Source organism: Polychytrium aggregatum (genome assembly GCF_025602895.1).
Source record: "Polychytrium aggregatum strain JEL109 chromosome Unknown BJ171scaffold_3, whole genome shotgun sequence".
In the NCBI taxonomy this organism is placed as follows: Eukaryota; Fungi; Chytridiomycota; class Chytridiomycetes; order Polychytriales; genus Polychytrium; species Polychytrium aggregatum.
In genome coordinates, this window is record NW_026516205.1 from 860,106 (window position 1) to 886,155 (window position 26,050).

General features: G+C 54.6%; 7 protein-coding genes across 7 annotated transcripts; 5 read left to right on the top strand and 2 right to left on the bottom strand.

Annotated features, from left to right (window-relative positions):
• Positions 1 to 1,786: 1,786 nt before the first annotated feature.
• On the top strand, positions 1,787 to 2,571 carry BJ171DRAFT_419202 (uncharacterized protein; the record flags this gene model as incomplete). Its single annotated transcript, XM_053107379.1, has 2 exons — positions 1,787 to 1,826; positions 2,270 to 2,571. Coding segments are annotated over 2 exons (342 nt in total), but the record flags the coding sequence as incomplete, so codon positions are not given.
• Positions 2,572 to 3,472: 901 nt separating this feature from the next.
• On the top strand, positions 3,473 to 5,543 carry BJ171DRAFT_173151 (uncharacterized protein). The gene has a single exon (XM_053105984.1). The coding sequence runs from the start codon at positions 3,598 to 3,600 to the stop codon at positions 5,308 to 5,310; it is 1,713 nt and encodes a 570-aa protein (XP_052971089.1). The 5' UTR covers positions 3,473 to 3,597; the 3' UTR covers positions 5,311 to 5,543.
• A 1,328-nt stretch (positions 5,544 to 6,871) lies between these two features.
• On the top strand, positions 6,872 to 8,301 carry BJ171DRAFT_173188 (uncharacterized protein). Its single transcript, XM_053105985.1, has 4 exons — positions 6,872 to 7,155; positions 7,250 to 7,396; positions 7,516 to 7,928; positions 8,106 to 8,301. Exons 1-4 carry the CDS (start codon positions 7,008 to 7,010, stop codon positions 8,280 to 8,282), a joined length of 885 nt encoding a protein of 294 aa, XP_052971090.1. The 5' UTR covers positions 6,872 to 7,007; the 3' UTR covers positions 8,283 to 8,301.
• Positions 8,302 to 9,027: 726 nt separating this feature from the next.
• On the top strand, positions 9,028 to 11,200 carry BJ171DRAFT_437714 (P-loop containing nucleoside triphosphate hydrolase protein). Its single transcript, XM_053107982.1, has 4 exons — positions 9,028 to 9,288; positions 9,560 to 10,645; positions 10,855 to 10,878; positions 10,982 to 11,200. Exons 1-4 carry the CDS (start codon positions 9,223 to 9,225, stop codon positions 11,009 to 11,011), a joined length of 1,206 nt encoding a protein of 401 aa, XP_052971091.1. The 5' UTR covers positions 9,028 to 9,222; the 3' UTR covers positions 11,012 to 11,200.
• Positions 11,201 to 11,517: 317 nt separating this feature from the next.
• Positions 11,518 to 13,254, bottom strand: BJ171DRAFT_488156 (guanine-1-methyltransferase-domain-containing protein). Its single transcript, XM_053109351.1, has 4 exons — positions 12,684 to 13,254; positions 12,372 to 12,518; positions 12,175 to 12,280; positions 11,518 to 12,033 (listed from the first exon to the last, which is right to left on the bottom strand). Exons 1-4 carry the CDS (start codon positions 13,134 to 13,136, stop codon positions 11,693 to 11,695), a joined length of 1,047 nt encoding a protein of 348 aa, XP_052971092.1. The 5' UTR covers positions 13,137 to 13,254; the 3' UTR covers positions 11,518 to 11,692.
• A 1,276-nt stretch (positions 13,255 to 14,530) lies between these two features.
• On the top strand, positions 14,531 to 19,147 carry BJ171DRAFT_173307 (uncharacterized protein). Its single transcript, XM_053105987.1, has 13 exons — positions 14,531 to 14,840; positions 14,919 to 14,974; positions 15,419 to 15,502; positions 15,577 to 16,243; positions 16,324 to 16,634; positions 16,886 to 17,096; positions 17,241 to 17,434; positions 17,537 to 17,654; positions 17,754 to 17,778; positions 17,906 to 18,011; positions 18,113 to 18,251; positions 18,524 to 18,648; positions 18,914 to 19,147. The coding sequence occupies exons 1-13, from the start codon at positions 14,789 to 14,791 to the stop codon at positions 19,040 to 19,042; spliced, it is 2,217 nt and encodes a 738-aa protein (XP_052971093.1). The 5' UTR covers positions 14,531 to 14,788; the 3' UTR covers positions 19,043 to 19,147.
• Positions 19,148 to 19,567: 420 nt separating this feature from the next.
• Positions 19,568 to 22,636, bottom strand: BJ171DRAFT_488164 (uncharacterized protein). Its single transcript, XM_053109352.1, has 13 exons — positions 22,507 to 22,636; positions 22,111 to 22,336; positions 21,947 to 22,039; positions 21,825 to 21,867; positions 21,610 to 21,755; positions 21,482 to 21,522; positions 21,200 to 21,293; positions 20,954 to 21,016; positions 20,785 to 20,855; positions 20,422 to 20,656; positions 20,271 to 20,348; positions 20,077 to 20,180; positions 19,568 to 19,976 (listed from the first exon to the last, which is right to left on the bottom strand). Exons 1-13 carry the CDS (start codon positions 22,582 to 22,584, stop codon positions 19,881 to 19,883), a joined length of 1,368 nt encoding a protein of 455 aa, XP_052971094.1. The 5' UTR covers positions 22,585 to 22,636; the 3' UTR covers positions 19,568 to 19,880.
• Between the last annotated feature and the right edge of the window lie 3,414 nt (positions 22,637 to 26,050).

Here is a 26,050-nt window from a genome sequence, read left to right on the forward strand (position 1 = left end):
TCGTGGTGGATCCTGCCCGCAGTTGCCAAGTTGCCCCCCCGCCTCGCTCGCCCGTGCCCTGGCGAGACCCGTCTCGCTGCCGCCCCCCGCCCTCTCTTGCCGCCTCTCCGGCCGCCGTTTCTCGCCCCTCTCCTCGGCTCCTCGCCGTCCCAGGCGTTTCCGTGCCGCCCGGCCTTAACCACTTTTACCTGTCCCCTTTGATCTCTCGGGCGATTCCTTCCGTGCCGTGCTCTTTCTGGCCCCGGACTTTGGTCTCCTCGCCGTCCTCCTTCCTCGTCGTCTTTCCTCTCCATCGCCCCCTCTTCCTTTGCCCTGCCTGCACTGGCTGCTCTCGGCTTGTCCGATTTGTCCCCAGACCGACTGTTCTGCAGCTTGCCCTCGCACAGAAGCGCTCTATCGCTGCTCCCTGCTCCTGGCAACGTCCGACCCACAGGCCTCTCCGCATCCATCGCTCCCTCCAGCCGCCAGCAACCTTCCCCTCCTCCCTCTCGTTTTGCTCCCGAATTTCCCGTTCAGTCTGCAAGTCGATCTGGTATAGAACCGCTCCTGTCGTGTCTTTCTTGGCTCTTCCTCCTCCGATTTCGTGACCTTGCCCACCTCCGTCCTTGGACTTCCGACACCTGGCCCGCCCTTTTTTCACCCATTCACCCACAGTCCCCCTCCCGTCATCTCTGCCACGAACCTCGTCGGTTCTCTCCCTTCGCTCCGACCGGACTTTTCTTCTCCTCTGCCTTGGCTCTTGACTGTCTCGCTGTCACTTGCCGCACCCCTCCCCAACCTGCTCGCTCGTGATAGACATCTCGCTCTCTTGCTCTTGCTCCCGCCTTCCAACTCCCCTTCGATCTTGACTCTCCTCCATCCTTCTATTCCGGGCATCAAGTAGCCGCCCCTCATCCACAACCCCTCGCCTCTGGCTCTTCACGTTCTCACACCGCTTCATTTATGGCTATAGAAATGTCAACGCCTCCCACCCCCCTCCCTCCCCACAACTCCGGCACCACCGGCGATAATACTCCCTACCAGTTCATCATCACCAGCTGCCCTTCCGGAAAGCGCACTCCACGGTAGGGGAAAATCCTCTCGCTTGCAGCAATGCGATCGTCTTTTTTTTTTCTGTTTCCCTCTTTTGTGGATTGCCTGTGCTCCGCTCTATTTGCTCTGGTGCATCCTTGTCGGTGATACCCTTAGCCAGCATCCCATGGATTGCAAATACTGCTCGGCCGCCGCGATCCCCCTCCACTCCTTCTCCACGGCGACGTGTGGTTCGGCTCTGGCCACCCGTCGTCCTCAGCGAGACCCGCTCCGGTGTTCTTGCTTCTTCCCTTTTGGACGCTTCTGCTGCCGTGTTGGATGGGCATGGTCATGGCCCATCCCGCCGATGACACACACGCTTCTAACCCAGTCTGTCGTTCTCTGGCTTGACTCAATTCCGGGCTATCCCACTGTCCTCGACACCTCACTCCGTTCTCACTCCGTTCTCACTCGCTCGTCGCTGCATCCCACGCTCGGCCGTCGCGCTCTCCATATGCTGGAAATGTCTTCTCTTGGCTCGAATCTGTATGTTGCCGCGCCTGTCACTGGATGTTACCGCGCCTGTCGCTGCCCGACTCTCGTCTCACAGCAGCTATAAGCTGATCCTGCGACAGCAGCCCAAGCATTCCCGGATGTGCGGCTTTGGTGAAAAAGGTGAATACCGCCGTCACTCGATCGTGTGTCGCATGGACTACCTCGCCCGCAATGCTGCTGCCTTGGTCACCAACCACTTTTTCCTCTCGGCACTGTCACAGTGGATCGACGGCCCATCGATCCCCCTCCGATCATTGTAAGTGTCCCCTTTGTTATTTGCTTGCCCTTGCAATTGGCTCGCTCGGACATTTCCAGTCAGGTGTTTCCAGTCAGGAGTGCCAGCCGATCATGGCTTTGGCTCTGGCTTTGATGCCGGCCCTCGATAACCGCGCGTCCTTAGCGTCAACGCTGTGACGACTGTCCATATTAATTTGTCTCTCGTTCGCCTCACCAGCAACTCGAAATTGCCGATATGCCTGCATCGGATGACTTGTGAGTCGTCTGTGTGTGTGCGTGTGCGTCGTTGATTCAAGCCTGGCTCGGTTCCAGACACAGAGCCACTTCCGTGTTTCTGGCCCCTTTCCAATCTGCGCCTGTCGCTCGCGTGGAGAACCGATTCAGCCATGGTTACGGTCGCTCCTTGCAGACATTCCGTTAACCCGGCATATCTGCGCGACTCCACCACCCCCCTCTCTCGTCAGAGCACACACCTACAATCCGTACCACTTTATGTACGGCTCGCTGGTCTCGGCCGACAGCGACGAAGAACTCCATCTCCTGCGCGATGGCAAGACTCGATCCACAACCGGCTCGATCGTCTCGTCGCTCTATCGCTTGAAAGATCTGGATGGCAAAGAAGGCGCCTATTTTGTGTTCCCGGATCTTTCTGTCAGAATGGAGGGATCGTACCGCCTCAAGGTAACAGCAGCATTCCGTTCATGCACGTCCATCCCGTTGTGCATTGGGCCTGGTCTCTACGACGCGTGTGAAGCCGTCTGGTCATGAATCAGTGGTTATGCCCAGTCCCTCTGTCGCACGCATACGCTCTCCCTTGTCACTTGGCTGCTCCCGTCGTCCGTGTTCTAACAGGGCCATTATCCCCACCGCAGTTCTCGCTGTTTGAGATCGTCAATACCGAGATATTCTACTGCACTTCCATCTACTCGGAAGTCTTCCGTGAGTTCTCATCTGCCCATACTTGTCCAGCCAGCGCTGTTTCCTAGAGCTCTCAGAGCCCCTGTGCTTACTTTGGTTGCACCTGATCTCTGCAGATGTCTATCCGGCGAAAAAGTTCCCTGGCATGGAGGGTAAGTGGACATGACGAACTGGTGGCCTTATCCCTCGTCAAAGGTCCCGCGCTACTTGCACGTTGTTCCCCACGCACTAATCTCTCTCGGATGCCTGCTCTCCTGCAGAGTCGACTCCCCTATCGCGCATGTTTGCCGAGCAGGGGCTGCGCATCCGCATCCGCAAAGATGGTCCCTCCAAGAAAAACGGAAAGCGCCCAGCCTCGGAGATCGAGAGCAACGATGAGCGCGGCAAGATGACCACGCGCGCTCGCAAGGCGGGCAGCCCCAATGACGACAGTGACCACTCGGGAGACTCGGACGAACGACGGCCGGGCCGTTCCAGTGGTAAGTTCCGCAGCATCCTATTCTGTCCATTCGTCGGATCCACCTGTCCATTCGTCCGATCCATCTGTCCATTCGTGGTATCCGCCTGTCCATTTGTCGCATCCACTTGTTTAGCCCCCCCCCGACTTTCAGTCTTGTCATGGCGCTGCTCTCAGCAATCGTCCCTTCGTGTACTTTCCCACGACCGCCCCCACTTGCAACAACTCATGATGTCTTTGCCTCGTCCTTGCTGCTGAACCTGACCCGATGCTCTGGTCTTTGATTCTGCTCTACTCCAGGTACGCCACAGCTTCACGACCCGCGACAGGACAGCTCGGTCAAATGGCCTGTCAAGGCCTTGCCTGGCGCTGGCTATCCCGAGGATAACTACTCCGGTCGTCCCTACAACCCCGCTGACATGGCTCGGAGAGATCCCAGGGATCAGTGGGCCCAGGATAGAAGCGACTATGACCAGCGTCCTCGTGCCGAGGATTATGCGCCCAACGGCCAGCCGTATCCCCGACCCCGTGAGGCCGCATACTACCCAGATCATCGCGAGCACAACCCTGCTGGGGCGCTGGGTGGTCCCTCGGACCTGGCCGATCGCCGCAATCCGGCCTATCTCGCTCACAGTGATGCCCGCCCCTACGGCCGTCCCGACTCTCAGCCAGAGTATCCCAATCCCAACTACAAACCACCGCCCCCTGGCCACTATGGCTACGGACCCGAATCTGGTTATCCCTCCGGAAGCGCCGGTGTATACGACAAGCGCCCGCAGCAACAACAGCAGCAGCAACAGCAACCTCAGCAGCAACACTACCCAGGCGATGTCAACCCAGCACGCCATCCTGGCTACGGGGAGCCTGACCCTGTTTCCAAGCGTCGGGCTTCCGAGTACGATGCCGAGCGGCGCGGCCCATTGGATGTTGACCATTCAAACAGCCATGGCCGCCAGCTGCCGCCCGCAGACCCGTACTCTGGAGACTACAACCGCTACCGCGGCCCCGAACCCCCCTCGGGATACTACCCTCCCCAGACCGTGCCTCAGCACCATCACCACCACCAGCAATACCTCTCCAATCCCGGCGAGTCCTTCAACCGCCCTCCGTCTGGACCTTATCCAGGCGATCGCAGCGACCGCCACGCCTATCCCGAAGCCGCAGCCCCGCGGCCAGGCATGCCCCCGGCCCCTCGCCCGAGTTCGTCGCAGTATGCTGCCAGCGCACCCGTCCATGACAAGCCTGCGTACAACTACCCGCCAATGGGTCCCGGCGACGCCCCCAGAGGTGCTTATCCAAGCGCTGCTGCAGGCGGCCATATCTCGCCCAGCAACCCGCCGACCAATGCACAGCCCCAGCAGCCTCCGCAACACGGCACTGGCCACCCCCACCACCTGGGCAAGGACTCGTGGGGACCTGCAGGACCGGCCCAGGCCGAAGGCGATCAGTACAAGCTCCCGTCACTGCGCGAGTGGACAGAAAAGTCGGGTCTGAAGGAGCAGCGCGCCGCCGCCCCTCCCAACTACCCCGCTCGCCGGAGTGCGTCCTTTTCTCCAACCCACAATGTCGGTCATTGGCCTGCCAGCAACCTCGACTCCTACCACCATAATGCCCCAGACTCCAGCCGCCCCACTCCTCCAAAGATGACGCCAATTGGAACCCACGAAAGTGGCAACTACATGGGTCACAACGGGCCGGAGGCTTACCCGCGGCCTGTCAGTGTTCCGGGCTCGTTCGATGCGCGGGCAGCCAAAGGCTATCCGTCAGAAGGCTACCGTGGTGTGCACCCACCTCCGGAAAGCTATCGCCGACCCAGCGCTGACGAGGGCTACGGCCGATCCGCTGGCCACGCCCCGGCGCCAGGCTTGGTGCGCATGGACGACCGCGATCCAGGGCATCCTCAGGATGGCTATCCGTCCAACGCCGCAAACTCCTCTGCGACCCCCAACAACATGGGCGAATCTTACCCACGCGGCTACCCAACCGCTCAGGCCTCATACTCTGGAAACGTAAGTGTTGTGCTGCCCACTGGTCCGGATTCCACTCATGTCTTGGCTGATGGGCACTCCCCATGCTCACCAGATGACTCTGAGGCTCTAATTCGCGGCTCACCATCGCCTCCAGATGCCTGATCTGTCGTACAACCACCCGGCGAGACATTCAAGTGCTCCCCACGGCTACCACTGAGCGCAGCCGACTTTGGCCACAGTAGCCTATTCGAGATCCCGTCCAACGGGAGAGAAGTGATTCACGACCATATGCGACTGCTGACGGACCGGCTCCCGAGGCCTGATCTGCTCACTTCGCCTCCATTATTTCTTTTTTTCCATTTTCTTTATTCCATCCAAATCACATCTCTATCATTTCGTGTGTGTGGGGGGGGGGAGGTACGAGAGTGAGTGTCTTTCTTTGTAGTTGACCGACTGGCGCAGCGAGAATACAGCGTTCAAAATCAAACGGAGCACACTGCCTTTCGAGGTGAATGGGACGAGCGGTTGTTTTTGATTGGATTTTGTTTCACCACACCTCCCTTCAGCACGGGCAGCAATATGCCTACACGCGGTCGATATTGCAAGTGACGGACACCAGTCCGTGGCTATGTTCATCCATGTATTCCGATACGCTTCAACCGCATTCCTTGGACACCATGATACACTGTATTCAGGGGGGAAATGGGACACCTGGTCTCGGAGTGCCAGCGGTGAATGATGGTATTGCGCCGCATCACAGAATGGCCATGGCCAGCGTGCGATGGTAATGGGCAACAAAACATTTGATCAATGGTCAAAATCAAGGGTGACCCGTTTTTTATCGGATCGCCTGTAAATCCATGCATATCATCCTTACGCTGGTGGCGGACAGTCCAGCACCGACGAAATTGGCGCGGGCGGGAACGATCGGCGAGGCCCATCGAGCATCCCTTTGGCTGATGGGCAGGCGGCCGGGTGTCCATCGCCACGGCACTACAGACCGGCCCTGGTGCCCTCAACTTGATCGCTCTCGCTACAAAGGAGCGGGTTGCGGGAGGTACAATCGAGGCATCATCAGATCATTTTGTCCCTGTGTTCACGGAATCAAGAGGAGTAGCCCGGGCTAACATGGCGACTGCAGACGATGGTAAGTGAAAACATTTCGCCGCCTTGCGCTTCCAGACGCCTGGTCTCCTTTTGAGTCCTTTCGTGGTTTACACTACAACGCAAGAGGCTCCCGACCCACCCGTCCAATGCGAGTGTATATGAGTCCCTATGATGACATGAAGGAACAAGAGAGGATCCGTGGAAAAATTCCCATCACTTTCGCTCGCCCATCATCACGCAGCACTCGTCACGCAACACTCATCACGCAGCACTTATGACCCCATTACTCTGCGTATTTCCCAGAGATCGCAATCAAGAGCAGCCAGTTGTGGCAGTATTTGGACCATTTGGCTGGAAGCAGTCCCGCGGTGGGTCCCAGCGACAAGCCCATGCCAGCAACGAATCTCTCTCCAGCGCCTGACTACACACTTTCGCAGCAACCGCTGCCATATTGATGCCTTCTCGCCCGTCTCCCGGTAGTAAAATCGGTGGTGCACTCATCAATCTTGTTCTCCCTTGTCCTCCTCGCCCTCTCCCAGGAATACAAGGCGTACATCCAAAAAGTTCAGCAGGAAGCGATTGAGTCGTCGAAAGCCAGCCGGCGACGCATTCTTGAGCCTTGCTTTGCATACAGAATCGACCTCGAAACTCCCGTGGTCCAAGGGCGGCGCTTATCGCAATCGCACAGCACGGACCCGCCAGCGCGTTGGCCCGCGACTGGCAAACACTCAACTGATGTCCCGAGTCGACTCATGCTTGACAGCGCGAATGAGAGTCGCTCGGTCCAGCCAAGACGCTACTACATCAATGTTGGTAGATCCCGGCTGATTGACCCTCCAAAAAGCAAATCAGACAGCGTGTCTGTGGTCATGTCCAACGCCAGAATCGGCATTGACGATGGTAACACGATGTCGAGTGCGATACGGGTGGTGGGGTGGATGTTTATCACCCTCTTTACCTCTGTCTTACCAACCTTGCCACGACCAACTTTTAGATGACATGCCCTTCTGGGCTTACGACGTCATAGTTCACCCTAAAGTATTTGGGTATTACCGAGACGATGCCAAGTACCAAAGTGACCTAAAATCTCTGATATTTGATTGTGTTCATGAAACCCATGGAATCAAACTGCCGCCTGGAGGTAATGTAGCCTCGCCTCATGTTCGAGCCGTCAATAGAGTCTAGCGGCAAAACACGACTGCTCCGCGATGCTTCCGGATCGATGTCGGCGATCTCATAATCGCACGGTGTGATCGATAGAGGCCACAACCATCGAGAATATGTACAAAGGTCCTTTTGCCTGGACAGAAACAGGCCAGCCCAAGGAATTCAAACCCCAACCCGACGCCTCGCTCGATACGGACCCCCTGGCAACACTCGCGCCCAGCGATCTGTTGAAGCAGCTGCGGGCTGCTGAACACATCGCAAACGCTCCACCGATTCCTGCCATCTCAGATGCTCCCTCGAACCGTATTCAAGAGCGAGCAGTGATCTCAACCCCAGGGATCATTGTTGCAACGGATTCCCTAACAACGCCTGCGGTAAACAGAGTTCCCGAGAGTGTGTCGCTTGGTGGCGACCACGCTGCAAGCAAAACGTCACATCAACAGCCCCATTACGACTTATACGATTCCGAGACAGTATGGAAGGCCCGTGTTCATCTGCCGGACCAAGTATGTTTTCGTCCACACTAGAGTTTCAAACCCCACTGCTTGCAGGCCACTGTCTTCACCTTGGACCGACTCAAAAACACAGAGCACCTTCCAGGTGTGGCCTGGCTCGCTTTCCTCTGCTGAACGTGTGAGCCTGGAGGATTGCATCGACACTGATAACCCTTGTAATACGGCCAGGCTTGTGCCGACAACCTGCAAGTGGACTGGAAGCCAGAGCGCTGCATCGCCATCTCCAGCGGCCCAAATGAACTACTTCGACTCGGGATCCCGGGTGACACTCCTCTTGGCCAGCCCGTGTGCAAGTTTATCAAGAAGACTCGGTGTCTCAGTGTGACAGTGCAAAAGGGCAAATAGATCTTGACGCCTTATCTCGCGCTCGACGCTGGTCGGATCAAGTCTGTGGTTGAATCAGCACCTCTCGACGCCGTTTCAGTACCTCTGGACGCCTTATCAGCACCTGATCAGCACTCTCGCTCGATTGCTCTCTCGTTGGAATCTGGCCTCTCCAGAGAGAAATTAGAGCTTTATAATCGAAGGCTGACACTTGACAGTCAAAGACAGTGTCTCTGCTTTTCTCAGGCATCCTCATCCAATGCCTGCTGATCCGAAGGCCCCAGTAGGCGGACCGTGATATTGGTTCGCGTCTTGGTTGGCAATCCAGTGGTTTTGGATGTTCAGGAGCAAAGTCTTGAATACATCTGGTCAATCTCCCGCAGCGATGACTGACGGGCACTGATGTCGCGATGCGGAGGTGTGGTGCCTATATTTGACTGCCCGACTGGTCCCCGTGGTTTCTCGATACCAAGATCATCGACCTTCTCGAGCCGCTCGCTGTGTTTTCTGGGGCATGGTCGTCGCTGGTGATGGCGGAATTGCCCGCAATGCCGAGCACATCCGAGTCTCCGTGGACTCGATGTGTGTCTCGTCCGTGTGCGGTGTCATGACATTCCCACATGCAGCCACAGCTCAAGGAGGGCCGTGACACCGCACACAGAATGGAGGCTGTGGAACCTCGCCAACACGTGATCTGCATGGCACCCTGGTCGATTGTCCCGTGCAAGGCCGTGCCGCTTGCACCCAGGCCGATCAGCGTCTGCATCAGCGCCCTCATCTGCGTCTGCATCTGCGTCTGCAACCGCAACCGCAACCACATCCGCATCCGCGGCCCAGACAAGCACTTGCGCTCGCTGTCCTGCATCATCGGCCTGGTTCTCGCTTCGTCCGCACTTCCTCGGCACATCTCTTGGCTCTAGCTCCAATCGCCAGCCCCCTGTTGCATTTTTCGTCGCCATCAATGAACCCAGCAACGGCGGCCGCCGCGGCCGGTGGGCTCACCGCCTACTACAAAAACAAAATCGAGGTTTGTATTTCGGTGGATTTCTTTTGTTTCCACCAGCTTCAACTGCAAACAGGCAGTGGCGATCGATGCAGCATTTCTTTGTCATCGGGCGCACCGTTAGCACCGGGTCCGAGCACCGGGTCCGAGCACCGGGTCCGAGCACCGGGTCTGAACATCGAGCTGGCTCGTCGCCGTCAGCATGCCTCGACCGGCTGATCCAAGAGCGCAAATGCTAACCGTGGCTCCTTCTCAATCCCCTCCTTTCCTTTGCCCCCAATTTGTCGCTCGGCAGGAGCTCGAAATCAAAAGTACTGCCATGTCGCAGAATCTGCGACGTCTGGAAGCCCAGCGCAATCAGCTCAACTCCAAAGTTCGGCTGCTCCGCGAAGAGCTGCAGCTGTTACAAGAGCCCGGATCCTATGTCGGCGAAGTCGTCAAGCTCATGGGCAAAAAAAAGATCCTGGTCAAGGTCCACCCCGAAGGCAAATATGTCGTCGATATTAGCCCCTCAATCGACATTGCCGAGCTCAAGCCAACGGTTCGAGTGGCCCTCCGACACGATTCATATCAGCTGCACAAGGTTCTCCCTAACAAGATCGACCCTCTTGTCTCGCTCATGATGGTGGAGAAGGTCCCGGACTCGACCTACGAAATGATCGGAGGTCTGGACAACCAGATCAAAGAGATCAAGGAGGTGATTGAGCTGCCAGTCAAGCATCCTGAGCTGTTTGAAGCCCTTGGTATCGCTCAGCCCAAGGGTGTGCTTCTATATGGTCCGCCTGGAACCGGCAAGACTCTTCTTGCACGAGCCGTCGCCCACCACACGGACTGCAAGTTCATTCGCGTCAGTGGCTCCGAGCTTGTCCAAAAGTACATTGGCGAAGGTTCTCGCATGGTGCGCGAGCTCTTTGTCATGGCCCGGGAGCACGCTCCCTCGATTATATTTATGGACGAGATCGACTCTATCGGCTCCAGTCGATCCGAGTCGAGCGGCAGCGGCGGAGGTGACTCGGAAGTCCAGCGCACGATGCTCGAGCTGCTGAACCAGCTTGACGGCTTTGAAGCCACTCAGACGATCAAGGTGATCATGGCCACCAACCGTATCGACATTTTGGACTCGGCACTGCTGCGTCCTGGCCGTATTGACAGAAAAATCGAATTCCCCCCACCAAATGAGGCGGCCCGCACTGACATTCTCAAGATTCACTCCCGACGAATGAACCTCACTCGCGGCATCAATCTTCGAAAGATTGCTGAGCAAATGGGCGGAGCCAGCGGCGCCGAGGTCAAGGGCGTGTGTACTGAGGCCGGTATGTATGCCTTGCGCGAACGCCGTGTCCATGTCACCCAGGAGGACTTTGAAATGGCCGTATCCAAGGTACTATGTTTGCTTCGTATGGAGCTGTTGGCGGTGGAGGGCGTGCGCCCGCAGGTTACGTTGGCACTCTCGTTGGTGGTGGTGGTTGGCGATCGATTGCTTGCCTTGCATCGATGAGGTGTATCGGCTGCAAGTCATAATCCATCTGGCAAATGGTTCCAATCTAACTCCTTTATCCCTCCCCATCGCTTCTTTCACATCGCCTTCAGGTCTTGAAGAAGGATTCGGAGCAGGTATGCATCTTCAAAGGGATTGTGCTTTATTGGAGTCTCCGTCCTGTTCTTCAGCCAGACTCGGAATTTTGGTTGGCTAATGCACTGTCTTGGATCCATTCAGAACATGAGTATCAAGAAGCTCTTCAAGTGAGCTTGCCTTGTAGCTATCTTGCTAGCGAGCTCCATGTACCTCGATCAACCTGGCGAGCCGTCATTCCTATTATATGGGCATCAATAAACTCAAATCACAAAAGTCGAGCGATTGCAGAGCAGACAGCGACCGCCAGGGACCCCACTTGTCCCGACTTGCTATAAAAGTCAATCCGGAAAATGGGATCGTGTCCCTTTCTCTGGTATCAGATACTAGAGTGTGGTGCATCCACCGATGTGGGGATGTGATGAGTGCCTCGACCCTCTGGACAGCTCCATGGTGTACCGATATCAAGATACTCAAGCACACCTGGGATGTGTGGAACTCGTTCACCGAGCACATCTGGCCGTCTCTGGTGGTGGATGAATTGCTCAAGGTACTTGGCAAACCTTAGTCTCCTGGGTCTGGATGCATATCCCTTCCCTTGTTTCCAAGAGGCATTTCCAAAGGCAATCACCACTTCGGTCTCCTTGGACATGCTTGCTTGGCCATGACTGCAATCAGTGGGTGGGTGTATTCAGGTCCCAGAATGAAACAGCTGTCCTGGTTCAAAACAGAGTGTCTCATATTCACTTGGAACGCCGTAACTTGCCGTCAGCAACCGGCAGCGGCAGCACTGGCACTGACCAAATTGAAGCCATCAATGTGCACCGTTCGGCATTTACAGACCCAGCTGCGGCCTCAAAGTTCACTGTGTCCTACTGATTCTTGGAGGGATTGTTGTTCTTCACTGGTGTCCACATCGATACCAGGATATTCAGTAGTCTCCTCAGCGATACCAGGATATTCACTAGTGTTCTCATCGATACCAGGATCTTCGTCACCCAGGGGCGGGTTTGAATCGTCGCCATCGGCCTTGTGCTCCTTGAGATCCTCGTCGCCAGAGCTTTCGCTCTCGTCGCCAGAATCGCTTTGGTCCTCGTGGCTATCCTTGACCTGGGCGCCCTTTCGGGCCGGTATGGTTGCCAGAAACGCATCCCTCCAGTTATCCATCGCCAGGTAGTTCAGAATAATTTCATACACTGCAGAGAGACGCAAGCCGATTTGCATGAGCATCGGTAACTGGTATCGGCGACTGTCTCATCAAGTGCATCAGTGATTCCGTATCTCAGTAGCACTGGCGACGGCCCTCCCTCCTGTGGCGATCATGCTGTCGAACACACCTTGATTGATTGTCAAGACTTTGCGAGAGTCCATGGAGATGAATTCGGCAATCGGTAGCCTGCCGTGCGCTATTCCAGCGTCGAGAGCCTTTTGGTAGCAGAGGCCCTATGATCCAGCAGAAGGCCGTATCTATCAGTGCATTTGGTCTATCGCGATCTCCGAAGCCATGGCCATCGACTGAGCCAAAATTGCAAACCTTGTGACGGTTCTTATCGACAATTCCTCCAATCACATAATACTTATTCGCCTCGAGTGTCTCGATGACATTTGGTGAGTCGGCTGTCAAGTACACCAGCGACTCCTTCGGTACGATGGCATCAAACGGACGCTCCTCAAAGCTCATCTGTTTCCCCGTAGAAGTCGTTAGGATCCACTCCAACTCGACACTGAATATTCTCGCCCTTGTTCATATCGATGCGATTCGCGACTAAAAGTCGCCCAAGAACAATTCGCAATGCCTATTGATCAATCATGGTCCCACCCACCACCTGCATGCTGGCAAAGCTACCTTCCAACTCGTCCATTGCGCTTGAAATTTGTCCATTGCTTCGCGGATGGGACCCTTGTAGCTCGACGCTATCAGAATTGTTTTCTTTGGGCAGAAGCGCGACTCTGAGTACGAGCGCACCATCTGCTTGCTCACGCTGATGATCTCCTTGGGGTTCATCAGCTCTTGAAAATCCAGATCGATAATCACGCCGACGTCCGTTTCCAGTTGCTCTGCAGGGCGCCGTCGCTTGGGTGCCCGTTCTCCTGACCGAATCTCTTCTCGCTTTCGCTTGATGAGGGCCTTTCGCAATTCCTTTCGCTTCTGCTTGCGTTCTTCTCGAGTGGCCTCCCACTGCTGTTCTCGCAGCAGTTTCTTGCGCTGGTTCTTTGAGAGGCCAGCGAGCGCAGGATCGGCGACGGGGCACTGGCTGGGGATAGGCCGCTCTGGCTGGGGCGCTTTAACTTCCTCCATTGGCTGGCGCTGTTAGTGAGCGGACTGGGTGATCGCTGCCGTCGCTGGACCTTCGGTGATCTGGCCCAAGATCGTCCTGGGTGTCTCTGGCGCTATTTTTTTTTTTTTTCCCTGATCCCGGCCTGGTGGCCTTGCTGGCGTCCTGGCTGGCGTCCATTGGCCATTTGCGCTGACGACCGCTTTCTCAAGGGCTGCCCTGGTCTGCCAGCGATACCGCCGATCCTGGGACCGCTGCAAACATCGCCGCTCACGCCGACGCTGGCGCCTCCACCTGGACAAACGGGCCATCTGTCAAGTGGCCATCAGCGACGCTTGCCTGCATCCGCCCACCACCGCCTGAGCCGACATGGCCAGTCCAGTCCACAAGCTAAAGTTTACCGTCAAGGGCTGCTCCAGCTCCGAACCAGGATTCGCACCGGTCAACCTGGATCCAGAGTTCCATTCTCCAAAGGCAAGAGGCTGGCAGTCGGAAAAGTACGTAGACAGCCGGGCAGGCAGTATCGCCTGGATTATTCCAAAGGAGCCACCGGCTACCGAAGCGCTGCCTCTGCCGTCGTCCCGCCTCCATCTTGGCTGATACTCCATCTACTCCGTCAGCGTTCTGATGACTGCTATCTTTGCTGCGGCTGTTTCAGATTCTGCTCCTACCCTCAAGTTTTGATCCTGCATCTCACTCAGGGAGAGACGGAGATTCGGGAGATTCAGTTTCTCTGCCACCACTTCAAGATTCCAACTCGGATCGACATATCCACAGCATTATCTCAGAGTCGGCATCCGACCGACACGGTCATTAAACCGATTGAATCTTCGGGATTGCCGTCTGCTGAGCTAGAGTTTATTTCGCTTGGGTGAGTCGCAGGCGCAACTTGACGGAGCATTCCGGTCCTTGATGATTCTCGGCGATGCCGCTGACACCCGCTCCCAGTCATATCCAGCTCAGCGATAACGCTCAGACATCCTACAAAGCCCGTGAGCTCAAATCTGTATTTGTCAAGGTCCGATGCGATTATGTCAAGCTAGAGCTCCGAAAATGTTTCATCAACCCGTTGAATCTCTATGCACAAGTGTGTATTTCGTATCATTGCCGGGCAAACAGGGCATGTTGGGCGACCGTTGCCGGTAGCAAACAGAGTGGTTTGAGTCGAGGCTCTCCGAGCATAGCATGGAGAAGTCGTTTGCAATGGTAGCATACTGCTATCGAATCGCCATACCGTTTCGTGGCCTGCAGAGACGACACGAGGCAATCAAACTCCATCTCGCATGAGTTCTGCATTCTCGCATGTTCAAGCCGCAGTTGGGTTGGTTCGGCTTGACCAAACCGGATGGGACAAATTCAGAATCGACCGGTTCTAACGCTTTGGCATCGTTTCTGCATCGCTTCAAGGTCGGTCTAGTTGCAATTAATCTCCTGGGAGCCGCAGCTGCCTTGGATAGCCTCTCTGGGAATGTATGTTGTCCGGATTCCACGGTAGATGTAGCATTGTCATCGCTTTCGACCCGCACCAACGAATCATACATCGACTGGGTCCTCCCATTTTGGAAACACATTCGTAGTGACCTTTGAATGATAGTCAGATCATCATGCAGCCCGTCGTCTCTCGCTTGTCAATCCCGTCGATGAACTTGGATATTCCACTGTGCATGACCCAAAAATGACCACTATCTTGGACAAGATAAGCAGTTTGAAGGACCGGGCCTTAGATGGTAGAGCCTCGCATCCGACTGCATCTCATTTATTGCCATCGGGTGGCCTTGACGCGATCGATTGTTCTATTTCTTCAGCGCACCAGTTTAGCTGGGCCATGGAGCTGAAGGCTCTATATGACACTGCAACAATGGTAAGAGCTTCACCCTGATGTCGACGCAGACGCAGACGCAGACGCAGACGCAGACGCAGACGCAGACGCAGACGCAGACGCAGACGCAGACGCAGACGCAGACGCAGACGCAGACGCAGACGCAGACGCAGACGCAGACGCAGACGCAGACGCAGACGCAGACGCAGACGCAGACGCAGACGCAGACGCAGACGCAGACGCAGACGCAGACGCAGACGCAGTTACATGTCGGAGTATGTGCTTGCTGCCTTCCACCCTCGACTACGACAGTCCGCAGGAGCTGGAGGTGTTTTCACAATTCACTTCCGGGCAAGCCTGAGTACTTGTGGCTGTTTCGATGGGCATGTGCTCGCCCTTGGCGAACACCGGAACATGGACCAGCAGAGCAGTATCAGAGAAACAACTGATGAAATCCGTTACTAATTATTTATCGTCCTAACCTAGGCCAGTCTTGAGGTGGCTCGGCTGGAGGTCTCCAAGCAGCAAGCGATTGATTCAGACGACTACCAGGCGGCACACTACATCCAGGTAACTCATCGGACCGATTCCTCCAGCTCTATCGCGAACGTTGAATAACTCTTTATCTCGATCTACGTTTCCAGGATGATATTGATCTCATTACCGATGGGCTGACTTCGGAGCTACGTGGGAGATTGAGTCAACTCGATTCAACAACAGCAACAGCCTCAGCCTCAATGCTGAGTCCGCCTCTCCTTCCTCTGCAAGCAGACGAAGGACAAGCCTTTATTGAACTGGAGCCACATAGGCCCGACCCAAGGAATGGTCGTGAAGCACGAGAGTCGACTGATATAGGGCAGTCTCGGTCCCCAGCACCGATGCCGCCTGTGACCCCCGAGCTCCCCAAGGCCCTATCCAATTCTCCGATCGAACCGTCACTACCAGGCGAGCGGGATACCTCTAGACACTACGGCAATCAAGGCCGCGAGCACATGCTAACTGAGATGCAGAAGGAAGAACTGTCGATGGCGCTTGAAATTTATGGCGAAGAGCAAGTCTCAAATCTTGTCAGTAAAAAATTTGCCTTGCGAGAAAGTGCATTGCAGTACGCATCTCAACATCTCGAGGATATATTCAAGCGATATGCCGAGTTGGATCAACGGGCTGCTCCGTCACGAGGATTGGTCTCAAAGCAGCCCAAGCAACTTGAGACTACAATAGGGGCAACGTTTCAGTTCGTCCAAGTGGGCATTCGCGACAGTCGTGAGCGATCACTTTTGCTCACGCTGAGTTTATTGGAACAGCTGACACGTATGTACCACGGATGATGCGTGCCTGGTCCGGACCGATACTCTCATTGCAGAAATACGCTACTAACATAGCCCAACCAGGCATCTGCGATAGCCTTGGTGTCTCGACTGGTTACAGTTTCAAGTTCGTCGAGAAGCTCATACCGACGTTGCTCATAAAGTGTGCGGATATGAATCCGCGTATCCAGCATGCTTGCAGTGATTTAATGATGTCACTGGGTGCAGCATATCGCCAAGGATCAAGTTCGATAATGCCTCAGCTCATGCGTCCTTTCCAGGGCAAAGTATCCCTCTGGAGAGTTGTAAAGTCACGGCTTGATCTTGTCCGGAGGATGCTGCTTGAGTTTGGTCTGGGGAGCACATCCGATTCAGCAAGTGGTTTGGAATTGCAGGTACCGAGTACAGTCTAATTGGGATGCATGGTGGTCGATCCAATATTCGGTTCTGCAAGACTCTCGCCCTGTGAACCCCAGAGTGTTGTTCCAGCGTCGCGTTCTGAATATCCAACTCGAAACGCATGCGTTCTGAAACCAAATGCTGACTGATACGACCTCGCACGCAGCTTTTCGGAACTGTCGCCGTACTAACGTTGCTGTGACCAAATGTTGGTGCATTTTCTATTTGTTGCTTCTTGATGCGCTAGGCGATCATGGGGCTCGTCGTCCCGCAGCTTCACAATCCAAATGTCGAAGTCCGGGAATCGGCGGTCAAACTTATGGCGGAAATCATTGCCATTGTTGGGGCCGAAGTTGTCGATCCCTTTCTGTCATCGATCAAACCGCAGCTCCTTCGATCCATCAAGCTAAAGGCCGAGGCTGCAGCAGGAAGCCTCTCCCTCTCCGGAGTAACTCCACGTATGTCGGACCGAGATGCTTCTTGTGCCACCATGTGGTCCTGATGGGAGCGACGGGTGAGCTGCAAATGGGTCATTAGGGTTGACAATGGAAACCATCGAATCTCACCACCTGTTCTCCTCTTTGTACTCAAAACGGACACAGCTATGCCGTGGACAGAAGACTCAAAGACCCAGACCACTAATAGCCAGCTGCTTGTTGGCTCCGTCGAGCCCAAAGAGCACATCCAGCAGCAAAGTCCCGAGCCTGCGGCGAAGGAAGAGCTTGGGGCTATCGATCGAACCGAGCCATCTAAGCTTGCTGAAGGAAACTACAACGCCAAGTCTTGGCCTGCAAATGTAAGCAAAGGCGGCGGGTGGGGGGAAGACTGACCGTATAGCCGAACACTGTATCACCTCTCAGCCCATTCACGCTTTCCGCGTATAATCACACCATTCTAGGACAATTCCATCACATCTAAATCTGAGGTAGCAGGCACTCCAAGCACCCGAAACATCCATCTTCACCCACAAGAAACCCCTGTTCAAGCGACCGCAGGCCCCTTCGTCAACGAAGCTGGTAAGTGGAACAGCGTTGGTGAGACTCGGCACTCTGTGGAAATCAATAAAACTCTGGTGAATTCGTGATAACTCAAGTATCCACTCTGTTGTCTTCCAGGACCTGATGAGAGTTTCTCCGATAGGTTAGCTCGCGTCCTGCTGATATTGTTGCCCTACCAAGTGCCTACCGACTGAGAGCGCCACCCGAAGCGCTACCAGACGAAAAATCTGCACCCAAAGCCGACTCATTTTTGATTGCCCATGACCCAGATGTATTTTCTGCGAAGAATACGATCCATCCGAGCAAGCGGGTGGACTCGAAGCCCATTACTGGAGGGACTGCCCGATGCTCTTTATCTGCAATCACTGCAGCGAGGTACAAATCATTCCAAGCGTGGAAGAAGGGGTATTGGTATTGGCAGTCGCCCGCCCTTCCTTGCTCTGACTGAGCTGTGTTTGTTTTGATCGTGCTTTCAGCTTGTGGAGATTTCTGAGCTCGGCGAGCATCATCTACGCTACTGTCAGCGCAAACAAGACTTTCAAGTGTGCGCCAAATGCAAGCAAGTGATCCTCAGCAGCCATTTGCCCTTACATCTAGCCAGCGATCGATGCCATGGTATATAGAGGGCCGATGTGTCTTTAGTGGCGAATGCTTATGGCTGTCCTTTCTAGTGCTCGGCTCGGTCGCATCAAGCATTCAGATCGGCTAGCATCGGCTGAACATGCGATCCGAGGCGCTACTACGGTGCAAACGGAGTTTGTTCTTTGGGCTTACGGGCTATTTTGCATCCATCACAACCAGCTCACTCATGCAATTGCTTTTTGCTCTTTTCTCTTTCAAAACTATATGGGGTCATGGGATATCTGCCCTTTGTCTCGGCGAACTAGCTCCCCAATCCATAAATGAAGCTGGATGTCCGCTATGTTTCAAGTTATTGCCTAATACCGAGCTGGCCTGGAGGGCTCATCTGGCTTGCTGCACCAAGAACGCCCGCGCTCGCACTGGCCCTCAAGTAAGCTCACCGGAAAGGGATGTCGCCACGAGCAAAATACCTCGCCTGAGAAAGCCAAACTCGTCCGACATATGAAATGCCTCACTTTGGCTGTATGTTATGGCGAAAGCCTCGACAGAGCAACGGCCAGTTGACACGTTGTGCGAGTAAGATTATTTATGATGCCGGCTGGCTATCGGCCCGAGTGGCATGGCTGGAATGCCTTGGATTCGGGGTTGGCAAAACGTTAGCAGCCAAAGCAACGAGCATAATTCGACCAAAGCAGCCCGATAAACAGCCGCTCAGCCCATATCGATGGATCGTCAATGCTTTGTATTCCTTTCTGGACAGTATTTGGTTGATAGGCAACAATATGATTGCTCGTGCACCAATGTATTCGGCTACTTGGCTGTGACACTTTGACGATTCACCTGACTCAAATGTAATGGCGGATGGCACCGGCGAAGGGAAATGTATATCCTGCTCCTGAGACCACTGATCGCTGGTTTAAGGAACTTGAGTACTCACCCATACCAATCCAGGCAGTCCAAACGGAGAGCAACTTGACACCATCACGCAGGCATCATGCAACTGTCACACAACCATCATCGACCGTCAGTCAAACCTATCGATCACAGATCAAACCCTTGGAGAATCTAATACCAACATGCCGATTGGCCATCCCCACAGCAGATCGTTCGGGTGCCATCCAGAACAGTGCCCATTCGCCATGTGTTCGATGGAGACATGCCGGACCCACAGCTGGTTTCAGCCTGACCCGGCGACGTTGATTCAAGCGACTCGATTTCCGGGTGTGCTTACAGTGCCAGGAACCCAAGTGACCTGAGAAGGCCGAGCATCTTGATATCGATACACCATGGAACTGTCCAGAGAGTCGAGTGAATACACCACACTCCCGCATCGAATGCATGCACCACACTCCCACACTCCCGCTCCGACACACCCATACCAATCGCCACAGGGGATCGACCGAGTGTATTCAAGACCATGCTCCCCAATCCAACCAAATCAACCAGATTGCCAACCAGGACGGGAACAATCGCATGGATTGCCCACTGGGGTCTACGGAAGTTCAGAAGACTTGTGTCGCTGATGCCAGAAAGTGACTGCCCCGTTTTGTTCTGGTTTGATTATATGTGCTGGCCATAGTTTGAGAGTTACAATATGCGGGCCCGATCGGAGCGCTTCCAAGCATGTATTTGGGTTTGGTTGGCTTGGCGAATGGATCACCGCTAGAGGTATTCCATCTGCAGCGATGCGCCGCAGACATTTGCCTCCTTTAGCGACTGAGCCGCTTTTACAAGCAGTGGCTCTCTGAGGTTGTAGAGCTAGCAGAAACAGGCGGTAGTGATGATCCATGAAATACTGAGTTAGTCTTTGATGGGTCGAAGTGCGGCTGCATGAACACAGCCATCGATTCAAATATACCTCAAATCTCTTCGTCTGGGCACCTTCAAGCTTGCTTTTGACGAATGCGAACAGAGAAGCCACCGGGTCTGTCTTCAGGAACTTTCGGACGAGACGTTCTCCACCTATGTGACCGATATTCATCTCAAGTAAGCATTCGGATACGTCCAGAGTTGTGAACACACTCTCCAGTGGTCGATACTGAATATTCCTACCCGGCAGGCGAACTTGGACACGACAGATGTCGCCAGCTGAGGGCTCAGGCTCAATCTTGGGAGTGATTTGGTCGAACGCTGCCAAAAATATCGTTTAGAGCCGCAGAATCCGGAAGGGATTTGATGACGCTTGCATCCAGCGTGCCCGTACCATCAATGTCAACGGCTACAGGGCTGGGGCTTCCATAATTATCTTCGTGATCCTCCTTGGTGACGTATGTGCCCTCGTGAACGTCGCTGTGATCAAGGGCGTCGTTGTTGTATCCATCATCGTCATCGACGCGGATGGCATCGTACTTGTTTCTTGAGGCTGTTGCCACTCGTGATTCTTCAAGCGCTAGCTGCAGGGCTTCGTCTTCTGTCAGATCGTTGACAGACATCTTTCGCTAATGATCAAAACGATCAAAACTTGATACTTAGGGCGTGCGCATTCGGAACGATGAATCGTTCAATGTGGCCCAAATGGGGATGACTGCATATTTGCCATATAGTGTTCAACAGGAACATCTCAAACCTTCGGAGCCACCCTTGACGAGGCGCCTGTATCTTGGGAAGGATGAGTCGCACGATCAATGAACGATATCACTGCGATAGGGATGGTGTGAGTATTGGCGACATAGGGTAATCAAGCAAGCGGAAGCCAAGCAATCGAGCGCCAGGACAATAGCAGGTGGATTACGGACAATTGCCGTAGAAGTCATCGTGCATCGGGGCCAGACTCCAAGACCAGAACTTGGTTTGCTCGCCTGAAGCGAGCCAATGTGAATGGAGGCAACGACAGCGCGGTTAAACAATAAATATTGTGCCGACCAATGGGTTATAGTGTGATATTGAGATGCTTGATTCGGCTTGGCATTCCCCACTGACGGTTTGCAGAAGGGCGACTCAACCCAATTGCAGCCACATGCTGCGAACAAAAGCAGACGCACCTGTGAGTGGCTCGATGATTGCCGCGAAGGGATCGCCCTGGTAGCCATGGTACATTACTTTGTACTGGGCTGCCATTGCACTTTCCCTGCCCATCTGCAAACAAAGTGCCAAACGATTGGATTGTCAGTATGGCATAATGCGGACATTTCACAGCGCCTCAAACCGGAATACTGAAGCAGAGTCTTGGACCCATCACTCCAAAGGCATTGTGCAAGATAGAAATGGCTATGATTGCGCTCGAGGCAATCAAACCCGAAGGACAGCGAATGCATAGTGCATACCAGGATGAACACAAAGTTTTCTCGGATGAGCTCCTTCATTTCTAATCGGGGAAAGTAAGGCGAACACATGCTCAGTATACCGGCTCCATATCCAATGTCGATTCAGTTGATGCTGAAAGGTGGCGTACCTGGCCTGTTCCAACAGTCTCGCACCATAATTTGGCACTGAAAGTTGTTGGGGTCATGGATGGTCACAAGCACCCATTTTTTCTCCTTCTCAGCCTTTGTCCGAGCCATATTAAAATTGCCGGAAAACATGATGTCGTAAGGGAGCCTGGATCGGGAGATGGTGGGCGTAAGCTGAGCGATCTAAACCCTTGGAAGATGAGGGGATGCCACTCACTTGAAGAGGCGGGCCAATTTGGCTGCTTGGGGATCGATTGACTCTGAATGAGGCCATGGTGGTGAGCGAAACAGTGGCTGCCATTCAGCGCCGATGAAGCACATGGAAACGATAGGCACTACCATCAATCTGAAGGGCAGACTCATCGTTTGACGCGGTATCGAAGGGATCAGGAAACGAATGGCCAGCGGCGGAAGATGGCTGGTAGCTCATGTCTGGAAGGATTGGTGGGTGGTTAGGACTGAAAACGCATTGAAGCAAGTGCCTCAGCTTACTGCGACCCTACCGATCCATGGCTCCGAGACTGAGGCTGAGTTATTCCCGTAGAGCACTTCGGCTTTAGGGCGAATGGGGGAACGAATATTGAAGGGGCTGCTTTCATCGATCCCAGAGGAGCCAAAGGCATCAATGTCCGTCGCGGAAAGGGAGTCTTGGATTGTCTCTGAGCCGAGGTCCGCTCCGCCATTGTCCCAGAAAAGAGAGATGGCGGCTTCAACGTTGCCATCCGAAACCTGGAATTCAGAAGGAAGTAATACAAATTCTCAGCTTATCATGGATTGATGAACAGGTGGGCTCCGGATTTGGACTCTGGACGACCACACTGGGGCCAAAGCCGTCGATCTCACCAAAGGAATTGGGTATCATAAAGCCCTGCCAACAAAAGTAGCCTGGGTGCACACACCGTCAAATATTTGCGGGCCAGGCTTTCAGAAGCCTGTGTCAGGTCGATGAAATGTGCAATATCCTGGTCGTCGATCATGTTTACAGGCTCGAAGCGAGGTTGATGGCTGGGGGAGCGCTGGGAGTTGAGGATGAGGAAGAGGCTGGCAGGAAACTCACGAGACCAAACCCTGGTCCAAAGCCAGGCGCTGTTCTCGTGCCGTTCTCGCTTCCGTCTCGCTTCGGTCTCGCTCCTGGCGAGGGCACGCCGTCGCCAATCAGCGCACGTAAATGGCGCCCATGTCGATAATCATGTGGCTGGCCTGGTTGTGGCTGCATCCCTTCTCTTGGCCATGAAACCTGAATCCAAGTCCTGGTCTTCCTGCCGCTGGCCCCAGTGTCGCCCCTGACACCGTCACACCAACCCAGCGATGCACCTCGACCCAGTGGATCGAGCTCGACATCCAGCAACGACACAGGAGGCATCCGCGAGCCAGTACCCACAGCATCGACGTCGCAGTCGTCAACTCCATCTGGGCTGGCGACTTCTGCGATCTTGATTGATGAAGATTCATCCGCAGGTCACGACAATGTTCATCTGGATGATCCCATCGACCTGACCTCCACGGATGGTGACTCACAGCTCCCAACGGACACCCCTCCGCCCACAAACATCTCGGCGTCTGTTACTCCCGTCGACCCAGATGCTCCTTTCTTTGTTGCTCAGGCGCCTTCAGAGGAGTTGCGTGATGGCGAGGTTCTCCTCGAGTCGGATTACCCGACATTTGAAGAATCGATCGAAGCAGCCGTGGGCGACATTGAGCGCATCGAAAGCCCTGAAGACCTCGTTCCCAATCTGGAGGATCCGTCATTCGACCCAGAGAACGACCCAGAGGGTGCCCTTGACTTCGCCGCTGGACCAAATGGTGTCGCTGAGACCCGTGACATCGACTTTCCAAAGCTGTACGAGTTCCTTGACCACCCGCTGGACCATATGGACCGGTTCATTGATGCACATGAGATCCCTCATGCTGAAAGCAGCCAGGCGCCGCAATCGTTGGCGAGCCTCCCATCCGTTGCTCAGGTGGCGATTCCCAGACTTCCCCAGAAGTCCGTCCCACATGGTGTCACTGCTTCGTATTCGTTCCTGGAGAGCCGGCCTTTGCCTCATCCCGTCGGCTCCGCTCAGCATCAAGTGCCAGCACATCCACGCCTCGTTGAGACTACTTACCGTGATCCACAGAGCTCGTCGACACCAGGTTCACCACAAAGCGAATCGGCCATTCCTTCCAGGACCGTCACTGCCGAAGGTACGATTGTCATATCCCGCGTATCTTGTTCTTCCAAACTGTTTTGTTATCGATCTGACCTTGTGCTCGAACTACAGACATGCGAAGCATTGCCCTCCGTCTCGTGGGGCTGAAGAGGAGTCGGCCGATATCGGACGAGCTGTTGTCGGACATATTCAACATCATCGAAACAGGCACCGGCATTCCCCTCCCCAACATCAAAACAGCCAACAGATGTGCCAAGCGACTTGCCTCGGCCAAGGTCATCTATCAGGACGTGTGTGTGAACGACTGCCAGTGCTTTCCAAGCGATAAGAACGTCACGCGATGCCACCAGTGTGGAGCCAATCGCTACATCGAGGTGTACAGGGGAGGCAAGAAGGTCCTCAAGCCTGTCAAGCAGTACGCATACATGCCCCTCATTCCACGCCTGCAAGCCGAATTCCGCTGCCAGAAGAGGATCGATCAGCTTCTGTACAGGAGCCGTCGATCAGACAACAAAGGTGAGGGTCCGATCACAGACCACGTCTCCTGTTCTCCGCCTGGCGCTGACGGTTGGTCTCTGCTCAACAGAGTACATGAGCGACATCTTTGACGGGACGCACTATCGGTCCCTCAAGAGACAGGAGTACTTTCACCAAGATACCGATATAGCCCTCGGTCTGACCCTGGACGGGTTCCAAGTCTTCAAGAAGTGAGTGCCACTGCTTCGATTCCTGTTGGTGGGAACTGGGTGCTCCACCGTACTAACTGTGCTCATCGACCCAGGAACGGACAGCAGTGCTGGGTGTTTGCCCTGATCAACTTCAATCTGAGCCCAGAGTTTCGCTACAAACGAGAAAACACGATTGTCGTCGGGCTCACACCAGGGCCAGTTTCGCCAAAGAACTTTGATGTCTATCTGCAGCCACTGTTTTCGGAGCTGCAGAGTATTGAGAAAGGTAAACGTGACTCGCTGTCGTTGCCGACGCTGTACCCGATCTGACTCGACATCCCTGCTCACCACGTACCCAGGAGTTCGGACCCAGATGGTCCGTCAGAGCGGCGGAATGAGCACTTTCACTTTCAAGGCCCATTTGATCGTCTGCACTGGCGGCCTGCCTGCCATATCAAAGCTTCTTAAGATGAAGGGACACACCGCAATCTATGGATGTAGATTCTGTCTCATCCAGGGCAACAGCATTCGCGGTGAGTACTTCTTTCGCACAGAGACGATGATCCCGAGAACAGATGCTAGCTACAGAAGTGTATGAGATGCGCTGTATAGAACAGATGGGCGTCTTCGTAATAGTCAAGGTTCGAGTGCTCTCCAGTTCAAGGAGGCGTGATTTGCACTGACAAGCAGTGTATCGTGAGTCTGATATATGCATCTGTTCAACTTGCTGACGTATCCCCTCACTCAAGGCATCAACGGAGAGCCGATCATATGCAGCCTCAAGACGATTCGCACTCCGGGCTCCTTCCCAGTTGATGTCATGCACGCCACATCCAATGTTGGCTCCCTCTTCTTTCTGATCTGGGCTGGAGAGTTACGGCTCCGAGACACCTTCTCTGTCCGGCTCCGCAAGCGCACTGCTCTGGTGACCAAAATGGGCAGGATGATGGAGACCATCCAAGTTCCCACCGAGTACGGCGCCCGACCTCGAGACATCAAGGAGTTCTACAAGCGATTCACAACAGAAGAGTGGAAGAACTGGATCCTGATGTACTCGTTTCCACTGATGCGCTGTGCTGGCTTCCCCGAGGAGCATCTGTGAGTCGATCATCCCTGTCGAGTTACGGCATCGAGTCATGGCTATCGAGTCATCGCTGCCGTGTCGTCGTGGTGTCCATCCAAGCACCAACCCACTGACTCTCTGCCAACACAGAATCGGATGGGGCCACTTTGTCGATGCGTTGAGGCTGCTGCACCAGCCCTCCATTTCGCGCAAGGGGAGAAAGCTTCTCGCGGTCTTGATTTCCAAGTTTTATCGATACTACACCACGTAGGTGGCCGAGTTGGAATATGAGATGTCGATACAAACACTCCTGCTGACGCTCCGTCTCCACAGCCACGTTGCCAGGTTGGCTGATGCCAAGGATAGCCACTATCCTGGGTACAGGCTCATGCGAATGTGCATCCACCAACTGCTGCACATTCCTGCGAACCTCTACAGCCTTGGGCCACTGTATGCTGCATGGAAGTACGCGCTTGAGGGATATGGTGGCCACTTGATGCGATCTGTGCAATCGCGCTCGAGACCCATCGAGAACATGATCAGTCGTGAGCTCGTGAAC